Source organism: Cervus elaphus, chromosome 24, assembly GCF_910594005.1.
Source record: "Cervus elaphus chromosome 24, mCerEla1.1, whole genome shotgun sequence".
Lineage (NCBI taxonomy): Eukaryota > Metazoa > Chordata > Mammalia > Artiodactyla > Cervidae > Cervus > Cervus elaphus.
Genome location: NC_057838.1, coordinates 64,692,453 through 64,710,897, shown reverse-complemented (window position 1 = coordinate 64,710,897; position 18,445 = coordinate 64,692,453). Strand labels below are relative to the sequence as shown.

At 43.4% G+C, this 18,445-nt stretch overlaps 1 protein-coding gene across 1 annotated transcript in view; it reads left to right on the top strand.

The window, feature by feature from the left end:
• LARS2 (leucyl-tRNA synthetase 2, mitochondrial) overlaps positions 1–18,445 on the top strand; it is a 145,769-nt gene that overhangs the window by 101,749 nt on the left and 25,575 nt on the right. Inside the window, exons 13-14 of the mRNA XM_043886184.1 lie at positions 1,448–1,546; positions 4,718–4,855. Coding sequence (XP_043742119.1) covers positions 1,448–1,546; positions 4,718–4,855 — 237 coding nt within the window. The remainder of the gene's footprint in view (positions 1–1,447; positions 1,547–4,717; positions 4,856–18,445) is intronic.

Genomic DNA, 18,445 nt, shown 5'->3' with positions numbered 1-18,445 from the left:
GGAGTGACTGTTTCCTCCAGTAATATTCGGAAAGCCAGTATGAACTGCTTCACATATGCAACATATAAAGGCAACCCTTCTTTTATTTTTTTTTTTAGATTCCTTCTTTTATTTTTAAAATTAAAAACAGACTGAAGCCCTTACGTGCTAAATTAGCAAAGGATTCATCACTTCCTCTTTGGGGCACATCATCCCCCTCCTCAAATTTTCCAAGAACAACTCCCCCCCCACCCGCCCCCAAGGACTCATCCCACCAAGAAGGCAGCACTGGGAGGCATGGTTGGTCCCACTTCCATGCTTCAGAAGGAAGAGCCTGTAGTCTGAGCTGTGTTCTCCTGCTGTGGCTTCTCACAGCCACAAAGGGTCCCTGCTAATAGCTGGCGACCCCCATCCACTACTGATCCATGCCTTTGAGGGGTCTTCAAGGGAGCCAAGCATCTTCCTTGGCCAGGCTTGGCTAAGGGTCCCGTCTCTTGCCTTCCCAGAAGTGGTGGCTTATGTTCCAGTCCGCTGGGCCGTCATCCTACTGACACGTTTCAAAATTGGTTTGGTGGTTGGGCCCTTCCGGAACCTCAGACCTCTCCACGTATCACATTCCTAGGATGAGCACTGCTTTTTCTTTTCAACCCTTCACATACCACGCATCTCCCTCCATTCACTGTCTTGAACTGGGGGCTATCTTCACCTTCTGTAAGGAGCCTTTCTTTAGACAATGGTGTGTTGGTGAGTGTGTACTAAATAGATCCTGGAGTGGGGCTTCTGATTTGTAGTGTTGGCCCATTTCTATGGTACAGATACTTCCTCCAAGGGCTAACTTCAGACGACCCCTTGGCATCACTCATCCCATCGTTGGGAAGAGATCTCAAGAGTCAATCCTCACAAGCTGGTATGAGTTGCTTCAGCACACTTCTGCTTTTGGGTCTCCATGGTGACTTATCTTCCTGAGGTCAGGAAGCAGTGGATATCCACTGTGGATATCTGCTCCTCTCCCCCAAGAGATAGAGATAGGAAAAATTTTTTTAAAAGAACCAAGTTCATTTTTCAGCACAGTATCTCACTACATTTGGTTTTCAACTTCTCTTCATAAACCGATGTGCCCCATAAGCATCATAGAGTAGTAGGCATTGGCTGAAGACAGTCGTGACATGCCTAAGAAGTGAGTGCATAAAGAGATAAGATTCCTGTTAGATATTCTACCATGTTAAATTCAGAGAAGTAGAGAATAGGGCTTTTAATTGTCTAAGATTTACATTTTTAAGTTTCTTTAAAGTATTGTGTACTCCGCAGTACAAAGAGAGCCCATACTGTGAACTGTTCTTTTCATGATGTGGCATTGTTCTTGTGACATTTTGAATTCATACTAATTGTTATAGCTTTCTGAAAAGCTGGTGGAAAATGTATTAATACTTAAAAAGAAGCCAATCGATGAACTTTCTTTCCTTCTTAGGTGCAAAGGAGCAGCCACAAGAGAGACAGATACGATGGATACCTTTGTGGATTCTGCTTGGTACTACTTCAGATATACTGACCCTCAGAATACTCAGAGGTACAGAAAGCCCTGCTGAATTCATGAGCATGTGTTGGTCTGGGTCTTCCATGAAGCAAACATCAAGATAGAATTCAATGGGCAAGAGATTTATGGGGGCAGGTGCCTCTGGGGAATAAAGAGGTGAGGGAGCAGGAGTCGGCAGCCAAGCCCTGGACTGGGATATAGGTCTGACACCTATGAAAAAAATGGACAAAGGCAGAAGGATTGGGTCGAAGAGCCTCAGACCCCAGCACAGCTTGAAAATTCTTGAGCAGGCCAGATAGGAAACGCTGAGAGTCCCAAGTCAGGAGGCAATGCCTACTCTGGTCTGCTCCTCCCAGGAGGGCACAGACTGCCATCAACACCCGGTGGGTCCAGAGATGAAAGAGCTGGAAGCCATGGGTCAACGGTATTCTTTGAAACAGGCTCTTGTAGTGAGTGTGTTCAATTATTAAATTAGATTCTTCAGAGCCAAGTAAATCCCAGGTATAGGAAAAATGAAAAAGAGTAAAAGGAAGAGCTTTGGTAGTCCCCTCGTTGGCCCCGCAGTGAACTGCATTTGTGCAGTTGTAAATATGTAAAGTTATTAACTTAACCGAAAATAATGATGTAAGTATACAGGGAGGGTAGAAGATAGTGAGCTGAGAGCATGACCTCTTCGCACATACGGTCACTAGATAATTTCCAAAACTGATAAATGAACAAAGCATATAAACATATTTTTAAATAATTGCCAGGAAAAAAAACATCTGAAAGGTTTAAAAGTGGCTAAGTGACAAGTAGGCAGTTAGGGGGAGGGTAGTGAAGGAACGGGGCTGGCGGCCACTGTTCGACATTATAAACCTTTCGGGACTGTTTGATTTTGTTCAACTATGTGCTTGTGCTTCTTTGACAAAAATAAATAAGGGAAAGAGAGCAATGGGTAGATGGGTAGAGAAGGAAATGAGAACAAAAGAAAACTGGAGCAGAGCCCAGGAAACCACAGACACCGTGCTTCAAAGAACTTGCCGACTCGCTCTTGTCCACGGGAGAATGGTTATACTGAAACCCTGTAGGCCGAGTATAAAAATGCCCCCATTTTCTTCGCTGGTTGGGAGATAATGTATTTCCAGGGAGACGGGCGCTCCTGCCTGCCCCAGTCCTGCTGTTCTGTGATTCGCGTGGAGGCTGTGCAGAAACGAGCAGGAGCCAGAGTGAACAGCAGCTGTCAGAGGCAGAAAGGACACAGAGGGATTGCTGCGGCTGGGACCAACCAGGCAACCCCGGCCAACCCACAGAGAGGCCCCTCTTCTGGGTCTTCCTTCTCGAAGGAGCTTTTATTGCCTTCCATTTCATGTATGGTTGTGAGAGTTAGACCAGAAAGAAGGCTGAGCGCTGAAGAATTTATGCTTTTGAGCTGTGGTGTTGGAGAAGACTCTTGAGAGTCCCGTGGACTGCAAGGAGATCAGACCAGTCAATCCTAAAGGCAATCAACCCTGAATATTCATTGGAAGGACTGATGCTGAAGCTGAAGCTCCGATACTTTGGCCACCTGATGCGAAGAGCCAACTCATTGGAAAAGACCCTGATGCTGGAAAAGATTGAGGTCAGGGAGAGAAGAGGGCAGCAGAGGATGAGATGGTTGGATGGCATCACCGATTCAACAGACATGAACTTAGATAAACTCCGGGAGACAGTGAAGAACAGGGAAGCTTGGCATGCTGCAGTCCATGGGTTTGCAAAGAGTCAGAAAGACTTAGCAACTCAACAACGGCAACAATGATTTAGGAAGAGCAGCCTTACAGTGCAAGGGAAATCAGACTCTCCACCTCTCAGAGAGCTTCGAGGGAAAACCTTCCTACAGATGACAGAGACTCTGGCTTAATGAGGGGGCCCTGAGTGGTGAGACACATCCTGAGACCTCCACAGCCCCTGGTTTGGAATCCCACCCACCACATCATTCCCCCTGTAAAATGCTGCTGTGCATTTCCATGCTGTCTTTAAGCATGGGTGGCTTCCCGGATAGATCATAGATCCCAGCCATAGCTACTTTCATTGTCTCACTCCTCAGTTTATTTCAAGCTTACTTTCAGGCACCATCCTTGACTTCCCTTGCTTTTCTGTCGCCTGTGTGAGCAGTCACATCTCTCCAGGGAGCCATTTTTCATATAGAAACATTATTTAAAATTTTGCCAGAATTCTGGCATCGTAGCTGGAGGAGAGAAAGCCAAGCTGTATTAAGATGCAAACACATGGTGTTTGGCCAGGCCCACCTGCCGAGCCCTGGGCTCCTGCTTCCAGCCTGAAATGGAGCGAAGGTCCACGCTGGGGGGAAAAACATGCTTGAGGTGCGGGGAGGAGAATTCACAAATACGGGAAGCCATGGGGTGCAGATCCTCCACAGGCCAAGGTTTGCCTCACTGGATGACCTCAAGAGAGGGCATTACCTTGGGGATGAAGAGATCTGTCCCCAGCCCATGCTGTTTCTCCCTCCCACCCCCCACCAGCCCCACACCTGACAAGAACCCCAGCCAGGAAATAGAGGGAGTGGCCTTTTCCTCCTTGGCATCCATTAGGGTTGAGAATGATGCTTCCAGTGAGGAAACTTTTCTTTTAGGACCTCCATTGACCAAAAAATACCTGTTGGGTGAGAGAGAGTTGAGCTATTTTAATTACTTTACGTATGCTAAGGGCATTTTAAGAGGCATATACAGGCTCTTGCTGACTATCTGCATTTTAAGGCTACTTTTAAGACAGATTTTCTGTGCTAGAATGAATGTTTAGTATCTGTGTGAGTCTCCATTTTAAGTGCCATATTGCCCTCTATTGGTAAGAACTCAAAAATCTCTATTGTCTATGGTAATAAAAATTAAAACGAGACAGTCAAATATATGCCTTGTACAGAAATACCTCTATTGCTGGTATATATTCCTTTTGTCCTCATTCTATGTGAAAATCACATTTGTTAAAATATGTCAGCAATGACTTCTGAAACAGTTCTTCTAAATTTCATAAATTAATATTGCTCTGACATTTTTCTCCTCTCTTATGTAAGCTTCTCATTATATTTTGAAATGAAAATCACTGTTTTTCTTTCACATAATTTATTTCAGGGAATATGCAAATTATAATGTCTATCTAATTTATGCAGTTGTAACAAAGTAGGTTTTTTTTTTTTTTTTAATAAATGACCATTTCTCTTCCTCCCAGCCCTTTCAGCACAGCGCTGGCAGATTACTGGATGCCTGTGGATTTGTACATTGGAGGGAAAGAGCACGCTGTCATGCACTTGTTCTATGCGAGATTCTTCAGTCATTTTTGCCATGATCAAAAAATGGTCAAACACAGGTGAGCATTTACACTGCTTTGCAAAAGAATTCAGTTTCTTGAATAGCAGCCGAAAGCAGGTGTCAGTTCTTCTGGAGCAAGGTGAATATATATGTAGCAGAAGAACTCTTATTTATCAAGTATGCTTTAGAGGTCACTGTCAGCCTTAACCGTTGGAAGTCCACTTGTGTTGTTGAGTCAGTCCTAGCCTATGCTGTTTGCCTACTCACATAGGATCTTCCCTTCAGCTCTTCTCTGTTAGATGGAGTTAAATCTCTGTTAATGGAGATTTTTCACCTGGGAGGCAGCGAAGAGCTTTCATTATGTTACATGGCTTTTTATAGCTTCTCGTGTGAGGTCATGTTTATCATCAGGTCCTTTGATGTCCGCTCTGTTTTCAAGGTTGACTGAATCCTGTCTCAATATATCACTCTGATAAAAGTGTATAATGGATTAAAAGCTAGGGAAAAATCCATTGAGAAATTCGTTCCCTGTTGGTCCATAATGTGTTCCCCATGGTGTTCAGAAAGATGTGTGTGTGGGCTTCTTCCCTGTGAAATACCTTATATATAAATATGTATATATATGTGTGTGTGTGTACATGTATATAATGTATACAATATGTATATTTAATGTATTATACAATTTTAAAAATAAAATGACCATCCATGCACCCCGTTGTCACATTAGGAAATAGAGTTCTACAGGCCCCTTAGGATACCCAGGGTGCCCTCTCTAATCAGATCGTCCCCATTCCTACACCTCCGCCTCTGCCCCACACAATCCCATTCCTGAATCTTGAATTATGCATTTTCTTGCTTTTCTTATATTTATTACTTCTTGATATATTTTGACTTAATTTATGTTTTACTTTGAGACACAGTTGATTTACAGTCTTGTGTTAGTGTCAGGTGTAGAGCAAAGTGATTCAGTTTCATCTGTACATATACATATATAAACCATCTTTTGCAGATTCTTTTCCTGTATAGGTTATTGCAGAGGATCAAGTAGAGGTCCCTGTGCTATACAGTAGACCCTTGTTGATTATTTATTTTATATATATCATTGTGTATAAGTTAATCCCAAACTCCTACTAATTTATCACTCCCCTCAACCTTTCCACTTGGATAACCATAAGTCTGCTTTCTACATTTGTGACTCTATTTCTGCTTGCAAATAAGTTCATTTGTATCATCTTTTTAGATATCACCTATAAGTTATATATATTTGTCTTTCTCTGTCCGATTTACTACACCTAGTATGATAATCTCTAGGTCCATCCATGTTGCTGAAAGTGGCATTATTTCATTCTTTTTTGTGACCTAGTAATATTTCACTGTATATTTGTATGACATCTTCTTTACCCATTCCTCTGCTGACGGACATTTGGGTTCCTTCTGTGTCTTGGCTAATGTAAATAGTCTGCAGTGAACATTGATGTGCATTTCAGATTATGGTCTCCATAGTGGTTGTACCAATTTACATTCCCATCAACAGTGTAGGAGGATTACCTTTTCTCTGCACCCAACATTTGTTATTTGTAGACCTTTAACATTTTATTTATTTGTGGCAGTGCTGGGTCTTCATTGGTGTGTGTGAGCTTTCTCATGCTGTGGCAAGTGGGGGCTACTTTCTAGTTGCAGTGCATGGGCTTCTCATTGAGGTGGCTCCTCTTATTTCGGAAAGTGAACTCTTGAGTGCACAGGATTCAGTAGTCACAGCTCTAGGGCTCCTGAGCAAGGACTTAGTTGCCCCAAGGCACGTGGAATCTTCTCAGGCCAGGGATCAAACCCATGTCTCCTGCATTGGCAGGCGGGCTTTTTACCACAGGACCATCAGGGAAGTCCTGTTTGTAGACTTTTGATGATACCCATTCTGGCTGGTGTGAGGTGCTACCTCAGTTTAGTTTGATTTGCATTTCTTTAATAATTGGCAGTGATGAATATTTTTAAGATATATGTGTTGTTTCTGTCTTTGAACTTTATGTATAAATAGAATCATATTTCACATATTCTCTCTTGCTTCCCTTGCTCAGCATTTTTGGAATTTCATCCATCTTGCTGCGTAGAGTAGTTCCATTCCTGTTTTACTGCCCTCTGGTATTCCATTACATGGAATAGAGTTTCTAATACAGAGTTCAGTTCATGTCCATACCATTAATGTCCTTGGGCTGTTTTGTGCAGTTATGAACAAAACTGCTGGGAGCATCCATGTATGTTTCCTGACATACACACATGAGCAGTTCTCTAAGATATGTGCCTGGAGTGAGATTGCCGAATTGTAGGATTACTCATATGATCAACTTTAGTAAGAAAGCCAGGCTGTTTTTCAAATTGATGATATAAACCTACACTGGCACAACCAGAGGAGAGCATCCTATTTATTACTTGACATCTTCACCATTACAACATACAGTGCTGCCATCCCTGCATCTCCGTGGAGGATGGGTTCTGGGACCTGCTGAGGGTACCAAATCTGCAGATGCTCAGTTGCCATGGTTGGCCCTTGATATCCATGAGTTCCACATGCTTGGATTCAACCAACCACGGATCATAAAACACAGAGGGCTGACTGTATTATCCAACTGTAAGAATTCTGTCAAACTTGTGGTTTTATAATGGATGAATTTGTGAGTTAAATTCGAATTTAAAGACTTAATGAAGTTTAACTTGTTTTCATTATGTTTATGAGCCTCTGTGTTTCCGCTTCCATTAAATCCCTGTTTGTGTGTTTTGCTCTTATTTCTTCTGGGCTGTCTTTTATCAATTGTAGGAATTCTATAAATATTTTGGATGCTATGTGTATTGCAATATTTTTTCCTGGTTCTTGGCTTATTTGTATGGTGTCTTTTGATGAACAGAAACTCTTAATTTAATGTAGTAAATTTTAATAATCTTTTCCTTCATGGCGACTGCTTTTAGTGTCTCAATACCTTTAATGGAATAGTCCATCATTTCCTCCACTGATCTGCAGTGCCCTCTCCATCATAAATCAAGTTTTTGTGAATATGCACGGGCCTATTTACAGGGTCTTTTTTTTTTCTTTTGTCCGTTGGTCTATTTTCTTTTTTCTGTGCCATTAATAGTTATTTACTGGCATTGTTTATTTTAATTCTACAAGTCTCAATATCCAGTAAGGGCAGTCTTCCTATTTTGTTCTTTTTCTTTAGGAGTATCTTGACTATTAATATATTCGGACTTTTGTTCCTCCATATAAATTTCAGATTCCGCTTGTCAGATTCCACAGAGGTTAACTATTGGGCATTCAACTGAAATTGCATTGGATCTCCATACTTATTAATCTTTTCTCACTCTTCCTTCTTGCATATCTGAATTGAACATCTGAAATCATTTCCCTTTTATCTGAAATATATATTAATATTAATACTTTAGAATCTCTTTTTTTTTTTAAGGGAAGGACCAACTGTTAGTTCTTATTTACCTAAAAATAGATTTATTTCAGCCTCGTTTCTTAGTTTGCCAACTCAGTAGCACAGTTAAAACAATGTGGTTTTTATGTCCGATCTGCCTTTTTCACTTGTGTTTCACCAGGACAATAATTCAGGTTCTTTTGTCTGCCGCTCTGCCTGGAGCACCGTTCCTGAGATTTTTTTTTCAGTTGTTGCTGTGCTGTTTTTTTCATGCAACAGCCTTTTAGAATGTTTTTTTAATTAAAGAGAAGAAAAGAAAAATAAATAAATAAATTAATTAATTAATTAAAAAAGAGAGAAGAAAAGGGGAAAATATATCTGGTTATCTCTCTGTCCACTTAATTGATGTTAACAATTAAAGTATTAAATAATGAAAAAGTAATACATGTCTAAAATTAAAATTTTTAAATTTAACTGCAAAGAAAGTGAACATTGAAATCTTCCTCCCTGCAGCCTACCTTCTACCCATCTCAACTGTTAACTGTTAACTGTTAACAGTTTCTCTTGATTTCTTCCAGAAAAATATTTTGTATATCTCCATGTATCTATTGATATACTCATTTTTAGATGTTTCATATATATATATGTCTTTTGCTTTTTTATTTTATAATATATCTTGCTGATCTCTCTACATTAGCATTTACAATTTACGCATAGTATCCTGTCATATGGATATATTGTAATTTATTTTAGCAGTCACCTTAAGTCACTTTCAGAACCTCTAAAATCTATTTTCATTAAAATGAAGTGCCTTTAAAGCTCCCTCCCTTTTTACCCCATCTTCAGATCTGCTTCCTCATTCTGTACATGCACACATGGATTAAGTCTACAGAAAGCTAATTTAGTATATAAATTAAATGCTTAAAATAATTCTCATTAGTCCCAGGGAACTTCATGTGTAAAAATTAACCCATCTGCTTCAGAAGGCCACTAAACACATTAACGGCATTAATCCTCAGGGAAGTATCAATAAATTACAGCCATCCATTGGTGTCCATTAGGGATTAGTTCCAGGACCCCCACTGATACCAAAATCAGTGGATGCTGAAATCCCTCATGCAAAATGATGTAGTGTTTGCGTGTAGCTTACACTCTGCTGAATGCTTTAAGTCATCTCTGGATAATTTTATAATGCCTAATACAGTGTAAATGCTATGTAAATTGCCTGGGTACACCAAATTCAAGTTTTGCTTTTTGGAAGTTTCTGGAATTTTTTTTTTTTTAATATATTTTTGATCGATGGTTTGTTGAATCCACAAGTGTGGAGCCCACAGATAAAGAGGGCTGACTGTAGTTCCAATGTTTGTAACCTAGATTATACCATCTGCCATTCTGCCTTGCATTTCTTCTCTGTGGAAATTTCCTTACCTCACTAGACATAGACTACCCTGGAGGATGTAACCTGTGTCCTGTTAACCATCATAGTCTCATGGACTTCATACATTCTCAGCGAATGTTTGTTTCAATCAGTTGAGTTTAACCCCATCGATATAAACAGATTAAAATGTATGTTCTTCAAAGGAAATGTTCTCCTTGGGTAGGGAAAGTTGGATAGAGAGAGGCTAAGTTCAAACAGCAAGTACAACCTAAGAAATAATTCCTTCTCATGTAGGTCTAGGGCTTCCCAGGTGGCTCAGTGGTTAAAAAAAAAATCTGCCTGGCAGTGCAGGAGATGCAAGAGATGTGTGTTTGATCCCTGGGTTGGGATCAAATGGGAAATCCCATAGACATAGAAGCCTGGTGGGCTACAGTCCATGGGGTCGCAGAGTCAGACATGACTGAGCATACATGCACGCATGTAGGTCTAGAAACAAAGACCACAAATGATTTCTGGCTTCTTAACAGGAGGGCACTTTTCTCAGCCTTGGAACCATTATTTGTAGAAGGAATGAATGAGTCAATAAATTACCCAATGGCTAATTTAAGATGTAGGACAAGACCTGGCTACTTTTTCAACTTGTTTGCATTGTTTTAAAACTATAGTCAAGCAGAAAAAGATTTGTAGCATTCTGACATAATTTTAAAGCACTGTTTTGGATGTGACTTGTTTCTATTAAATACATTTCTAAAATTTGCAAAGCCTGAGGTCCACCTGGAATTTGCCTTACCATCAATTTTAAGGGACAACTAATATGGTATAAATAGAAATATACCTATGCAATATATATTTTTTAATTCTTCCCAAGATGGTTCAATTCTATTCCATGCCTTCATACTCCCCCACAAAGAGGGAGAGTTATTTTAAGTCCTCAGAAGGCTGACCTTTCTGAAGAAGATGCAGAAAGTCATCTTATCTCTGTTTCTCAGCACACCTGTCAGCACTGCTCCTGTTCAGTCACATCAGGGCAACAGTAGCGTCTGAAAACTATTTATTTCTGAGCATTACCTCTTTAGCAGAGGTGTTTTGGTAAACCAGTTGGCCTCAGATGAAATGAAAATCATCCACTTTCTGTGATGAGTAATTCAGAACTCTCCAATTAGCGTTTATTTTAAAGCCTCCAAACAACTTTATCAAGCTGGTCTAGGGTGAAATTTTGAGACCTGTCAGTCACGTGTGTGTTTCTCTTTATGTATTAGCTCCTTTTCCTGAAATGTGTATAAATTGGAATCTCTTGTCTATTTCTGTATGCCTTTTGGTTAACATTGTCATATCAGGAGGGACTTGGGACTTCAGTTGTCCCACTTTTCATTTCTCAGACAGTCACTTGGCCACTGTCTCAGGTAGTAGGTCTGGACTGGAAGTCCAGAAACCTCTGTTTCCTGCTCACTTGGTCCTGTAATTAGTGGTGCAGATGAGAGTTCTAACCCCTGTGGTTCTCCTTGGCCTCATGGATTAGGGATTCAGTCACCTCTGAGCACCCCTTTCACTCTCTGATTCTGGTTAAATGTCTTCAAATATAAAAGCAAAGGTTTATGTGGATCTAATAATCTTCCTATTTCCTAAAAGAGCCCAGGCCCTTTCTTTCATCACTTGCACATTTAGGTCTGCAGTTTGAATTTCCAGAAGGGCTCTTTACCATTTATAAGAAGAAACTGGCCTCTGGATTAGAAGTGCCATCCCATGGGACAGCTGGTGCCTTTATTGTGTGTCTGAAACATCAGTGTCAGATGATGATTGATTCAGTTTTGCTTGATGATTAAGCTGGAAGTTATGTCAACAGGAAATTTGCAAAAGAAGAAATGCAGGCGATCAGTAAACATACTTTAAAATGTTTATCTTGTTGGCAGCAAAAGGAACACAAAATAAGCGTTTTCCAAACAGCATCCCAGTGAGAGCAGGTCTCTCATGCACTACAAGGCAGTTGGGAACAATCTTCTTGAAAAGTTTTTTAGCAGTATAGAGGGAGTGCTTTAAAAATAGTCATAAAATAGTGCCTTAAAAAAATAGTTTTGGGCACACTAATTGCACTTCTAGAAATCTATCATAAGGAAATAATTAGAAACACAAACTTATACACGAGAATGTTCATATAAGTATTACTTCAAGTATTACCACAAACCTAAATGCCCCAAAATGCTGAGAAAGGGCAAAGTATACTCCATCTCTATGGAAGACTCCATACAACTCTTTATATTTATTTCAAAGGATGTTGAACACCAAGGAGAAATACATCTGAAGTAATGAGAAGTAAAAAAACCAAGGCAGAAATTTGTAGATACAATTTGATTCTCTGTCTTTACATGTACACACACCAGTACACACAGAAAGCAAGAGAAAAGACTAGAAAAAAAATTATGTCAGTATGTTAACACTAGTTCTCTCTGGATGATGAGCTTATTGATGATTTTATTATTTCTTAATGGTTTTTTTCCCAGATTTTTTTTCCCAATGACTATGTGACTTTATAACAGAAAATAAAGCAAAGTCATTTATAGTTTGTATTCTGAAGCAGGGAAGTGTGCTGGGCTTGAAATGTGATGTGTAAGCATGGGGGGGTAGGGGGTGAGGGGGAGTCAGCATCAGCCTCAGCTGCTCATACGACCCAGAGAGACACTAAATACCCTGAATTGACGTTCTGTCTGCGGTTTGCAGTCATCAAAGGGTGGGGTGGCGTCAGAAGCTGCTGCTTCCCGTGCTGACAGCCAGCTGCTGACCTTTGTGAACTCAGCAGGCCCGCGTCCCTGGTCCAGGGAGCTGTTTCTAATCACACCAGAAATGGAGCTATTGGGAAAAGGTAAGGAAAAAAAGAAAGACTTTACCTGAGTCTCATGGTATTAATAAGACTTCCTTCCAGGCCCCTGGCTAGCTGCTAGGAAATGGAAACAGTGATATTTTCAGACAAGCCACATCTCGATGCTTAGAAACAGGCCAATTATGTGAACGTGATGGCCCTGGACTCAGGGGCAGGGATGAAGAGTAAGGTGAAGTTAGTCTGAGAAGTCCTAATTAGAGACTGTTTTCAGAGTTCTGCAGCTTTCTGTTTTCTTCTTTGCAGATCTACATAGTAGCTGACTGACCAGGTGGGAGAGAGGAGAGCAAGTTATCCAGGGTTTCATAAGTAAGCAAATGTCACCTGCAGTGACTGGTTAGGGCTCTGATGAATCCTGAGATTCTTTTAGCCATGTCTTGATTAATACATTCCTGTATGCAGTGATTTTTGTAAGGATGCTTAAAATAGCCTGCCTGTGTTCTAAAATTCCTTGTTAATCCTAATGATTAGTGACCTTTCTCCCTCCCTCCCTCACACCTACCCTCCCTTGCTTTCCATCGCGCCTTCTTTGGACAAAGGTGCGTTTCCGTGACCAGCAGGTATTACTTGTAATTTCTGAGTTAGTGCAGTCCAGGCTGTCAAGGAAACACTTGACGATTCCATCACTTTTCATCATTCTACTTGCATAGAGCCTTGCTTCGGTGAATATGAAAGTAATCCAACCCTCAGGGTGGTATTGAAGGAGTAAGAGGAAGTCTGACTCAAGGAAAAGAGCACTAATTTGTAATCATGAAAGTGAAACCCATCTAGGCCTTCCCTAAGGCCAAGGCCCTGCATAACGCCTCCATCTTTGATGGCTTCGGAATCCGAAGGGGTTTGTTGGTGGTTTGGAGTGGCAGACTTTTCACTTTGTTATAAAGCTCCCTGGTATACAGAGTCATCATGACAGGAGAATATCTCGGTTACTTATACAGTTTTGTTCCCAGGTGCCTTTGGTGAATGAATGTACAGATGGGAAATACGTGAGTTACACTGTTGCACACCTGAATCATGAACTTGGCAGTGTGGTGTGACGTCCAGTCCAGCAGGACCCTTGACGTCCCCTTGGCCCCCATGCCCATGCCACGTGCTTCTCTACATCACATTGCACGCCTCCTTCTTGTGCCGGTGATTTATGAGCATGTCTTGGGCCACCCGTTTTCCTGTAAGCTCTTTGATTAAGTGCAAGAGGGGTCTGTACCGAGTTGTTGCTCAAGTACAAACGTGACTCCTCATTCAGAGCTGAACTACACCTAAGGGTAGAAGGAATGAGAACCGGCTTCCCAGAGCCCTGAGGCCCTGGGAGAGTGGAGGGAGAATCACTGGGGACTGAGCAGGATTCCAGGAACTGGGGGCCCCCTGCCCACTGTGGAGTTTGTCCCTCTTCCACTCTCATTCCCTGCTGATCTTCCCAGGGGCTTCAAGTGGACAGAGTCTGAAATCTTTACGCATGCCTCTCTCCGCAGAAAGGGCCTGGCCCTACTTGGAAGCAGTAGCATCCAGTGCCCGCCCTTCATCCCCTTTCTTGCTTCGTCTCTTGTCCCCTCCACACTGTCCCCTTCTCTGCTGCTGGCAGATTTATTTATTCACGCGTGGAAACACACTTGACATAGCTCAAACCAGTTGCCTTAGCTGAGCATCTGTGATGAGCTGGGTGCTGGAGGGGTCTTCAAGGATCCTCTGACTCGCCACTCTCAGGGAAGGCAGGCAGCAAAGCAACTCGCATGAATGCACAGTAGCATTTAATACCTGCCCGCTGCAGTTACAGGAACCACACCGGACACACCGAAGAAAGAGCAACTGACTTTGCCCAGGAGGCCCTGAGACGCCTTCCTAGTGGATTTGGCGTTTGAGGGGAGTCTGGAAGGAGGGGTAGAGTTCTGACAAATGGGCAGTTTTGATAGTACTTCAGGGAACAGTGAGCGAGGACATGGACGCGCCTGTGGGCAACAAGTGTGTAAGAAAGAGGAGAGGACGCGGATGGGGAGGGATGGACATCCTCAATGGCCAAGCCAAGTGGTTTGGACTTGGTGTGGCAGGAGTCGGTCTGCAGATCTGACTGGACTCTCTGTTCCCCCCTCCCAGCCCTGAGGATGGGCAGGCATCCGTCTGGCTCAGTGGCAGCAGGCAGGCCGGCTCCTTGAGGGGAGGGCTGGCCTTGCCCACCATGACATCCCTAAATGCCTGGCTCAGCGCGGGACATGTTGTCAGCACTCAGTAAATAGCTGCGGAATAAACGAATGACAAGTGTCACAGGGTAGCTCTGCCTTCTGAGCACGTGGCCCCAAGGATCCTGAGGCTCAGCCCCAGTCCACCAGGACGTGCAGCCGTGGGTCCGTGATGGGGGCAGGGGCACCGGGGCAGTCTTGCCATCTCTGCCCTAGATGGCCCTTCCGGCCACCACTGCAGTGCTTCAGCCCTGGGGGAAGGCAGCCCGGGTGAGCCTCAGCCGTCAGGTCGCGTCGCTGCTAACTTTTTCAGAATTAAGACTTTTTAACTGGCAGGGCTTGTTTTGGGTGCTCTGCTGTCTGAGAGGGAACGCCTGCCTTTCTGGGAAAGGCCTCCAGTGTGGGTGCTCCCATGAGATCCCCTCATTCTGAAAAGGGTAGAGGTGTGAGCAGCCAGGCAGCTGGTGCCTATGGTGGGGAGACGGCACCTGGAAGGGGAAGGAGGGGGCCTCCAGGAGGTGGGTCACTTTCTGATCATTGACCTGGGTACTGGTTACACCAGTGTGTTTATGTTGTGAAAATTCCTCAAGTTTTACCAGTAGGAATTACAAGCTTTTCAATATGTGCGCTTTACTTCATTTAGAAGTTCACTTTTAAAAAAGAAAGATGAGGCCAGAGAAGTGTGTAGCCTTAGGCAGAAAGGCTGGACTTAGGGTTCAGAGTCCAGCAGGTTGAGGGTTGAGATGGGGGGTGCGGGGGCGGGAGGAAGACTCAAGAGGGAGGAGATGTATGTAAACTTATGGCTGATTCACGTTGTACGGCAGAAACCAGCACGATATTGTAAAACAGTTATCCTCCAATTAAAAATAAAGGGCTTGCTTCCCTGGTGGCTCAGTGGTAAAGACTCCACCTGCCGGTGCAGGAGACATGGGTTTGATCCCTGATCTGAGAAGATCCCACATGCTGCGGAGCAGCTAAGCCCTTGCGCCACAGTTCCTGAGCCCACGCGCTGCAACTGCTGAAGCCCGCGCACCCTAGAGCCTATGCTCAGCGCCAAGAGAAGCCCCCACAATGAGAAACCCGGGCAGCGCAGCTGGAGTTGTTATTGTTGCTCAGTTGCCAAGTCGTGTCCAACTCTCTGACCCCGTGGATTGTAACATGCTGGTCCTCCCCGTCCCTCACCAGCTTCCGGAGTTTGCCCAAGTTCATGTCCGTTGAATCAGTGATACCATCCAACCATCTCATCCTCTGACGCCCTCTTCTCCTTCTGCCTTCAGTCTTTCCCAGCATCAGGGTCTCTTCCAGTGAGTCAGCTCTTCATAGTGATCAGGTTGCCAGATGATTAGAGATTCTGCTTCAGCATCATTCCTTCCAATGAGTATTCAGGGTTTATTTCCTTTAGGATTGACTGGTCTGATCTTCTTGCTGTCCAAGGGACTCTCAAGAGTCTTCTGTAGCACCACAGTTCAAAAGCATCAATTCTTCAGTGCTCAGCCTTCTTTATGGTCCAACTCTCACATCCATACATGATTACTGGAAAGACTATAGCTTTAACTATATGGACCCTTGTCAGCAAAATTATGTCTTTGCTTTTTAATACATTGTCTATGTTTGTCATAGCTTTCCTTCCAAGGAGCAGTCGTCTTCTAAGTTCATGGCTGCAGTCACCATCCGCAGTGATTTTAGAGCCCAAGAAGAGGAAATCTGTCACTGCTTCCACCCTTTCCCCTTCTATTTGCTATGAAGTGATGGGACAGGATGCCATGATCTTAGTTTTTTTAATATTGAGTTTTAAGCCGGCCTTTTCACTCTCCTCTTTCACCCTCATCAAGAGGCTCTTTAGTTCCTCTTTGCTTTCTGCCACTAGAGTGGTATCATCTGCATATCTGAGGTGGTTTATATTTCTCCTGGCAATCTTGATTGCAGCTTGTAACTCATCCAGCTCAGCATTTCACATGATGTGCTCTGCATGTAAGTTAAATAAACAGGGGAACTATAAACAGCCTTGCTGTACTCCTTTCTCAATCTTGAACCAGTCAGTTGTTCCATACAGCCTTCTAACTTGCTTCTTGACCAGCATACAGGTTTCTCAGGAGACAGGTAAGATGGTCTTGATATTACCATCTTTAAGAGTTTCTCACAGCTTGTTATGGTTCACATCATCAAAGGCTTTAGCATAATCAATGAAACAGATTTTTTTTGGAATGCCCTTGCTTTCTCTTTGATCCAACGAATGTTGGCAACTTGATCTCTAGTTCCTCTGCCTTTTCTAAACCCAGTTTGTACATCTGGAAGCTCTCCATTCATGAACTGCTGAAGCCTAGCTTGAAGGATTTTGAGCATAACCTTGTTAGTATGTGAAATGAGCACGATTGTATGGTGTTTGAACCTTCTTTAGTACTGCCCCTAGTTTGGGGAAAAAAAAAAAAACCAACAGGTTGCAATTCTGCCAATCCCCAGTAGAGGGCAGCATTGCACCACTTAATACCCTGCAAGAAGGAAGACCAAGCTCCTTATTTCTGCCCCTGCCTGTTCTGGAAGCTTAAAGCTACTGCTTTTGATCATCTTACTGATAATCTTTACCTTTGAGATCCAAATTATTTCCTCCCTTCTTCCATCCCAAGGACGTATTTTTTATTTCTATTAAGAGTGACCAAAGCTGTGTACTAACAGTGAGAAAGGAAAGGAAAAACCTCAAAAACTAGTGCACAGGGAGCCTAAGATGGTAAAAGCAAATTTATCCTCCTGCCACGGAGCCCAGCAGGAAGAAAGTTGCAGTGTGTCTCTGTATGAGGCAGCAGCATGTAAAATTATTTGAGGAAGATTCCTAAAAGATGAGCTAGTGCTCAAAAACGTGCACCCTGGGTGTGTGCAAAAATCGGCCCCGTTGAGCCCACCGATGCCCAGTGAAGGCCCCACCGGGTATGGGGGAGGCCGCTCCCGCACGTGGGACAGTCATTCAGTGTGCTGTGTAGCCACTGTCTTCGTCTGCCCAGTAAAAAGTAACCATATGCTTTTCTCCTTCTGTTTTAAAACTGTGTTGTATCTTTTGTGTGATGAGGTTAAAATCCAGGTGCCACCCCAGATTGGATGGAAGGCACAGATGGCTTCAAACATTCATGTCTTCCTCCCTCCATCCTGCTGTCCGTCTGTCTGTTCATTTGTATTTGTTCATCCATCATCCGTGTTCTGAACATATTTAAAGAGCCTGTCGTCCATTGAAAGAGTGCAAAGCGCTGAGACAGATGAGAGGACAAGACCATAGTCCTTGTCATGACGGGGTAGGGCGGCGGTACATGGGTATTTATGTTGTAACCAGTACACAGCCTGGGCATGCTCTTCATGACTGAGCGTGCTGGACATGGCAGGATCCGAAGGAGAGTCCAGAGCTGCGTGCTCTGGATGCAGGGGAGACAGGGACACTCACCAGAGAAGGGGGTGCCTGAGCTCAGTGGTGAAGGGCGGGTCTGGGTTACCCCAGGAACTCAGGCTGAGATGGGCATTCCTGCTGAGTCCTAGGGAGCATGGCCGGTTCTGGGGACAGCCAGTGTCCCTGGGACCTCTATGAGGACCAGGGGCATTTAGGTGTGAAGGCAGAGGCCCAGAGGGCAGACGCGGCTGGTGGCAGAGAGCGCTGCAGACTTGGTCTGTGGGTAGAGGCCCTTGAGCTTCCTGAGGAAAACGCAGATCTGGGGTCTGGGGCATCCAAACCCCAACCTGCCTGGATACAGGTCGTGTGGCCCAAGGGCACCAGGCTCCTCATGGTTCTGTGTTCTGTGTTGCTGAGAAGTGGGGACCACAGACACCGTTGCTCCCCGTTAAA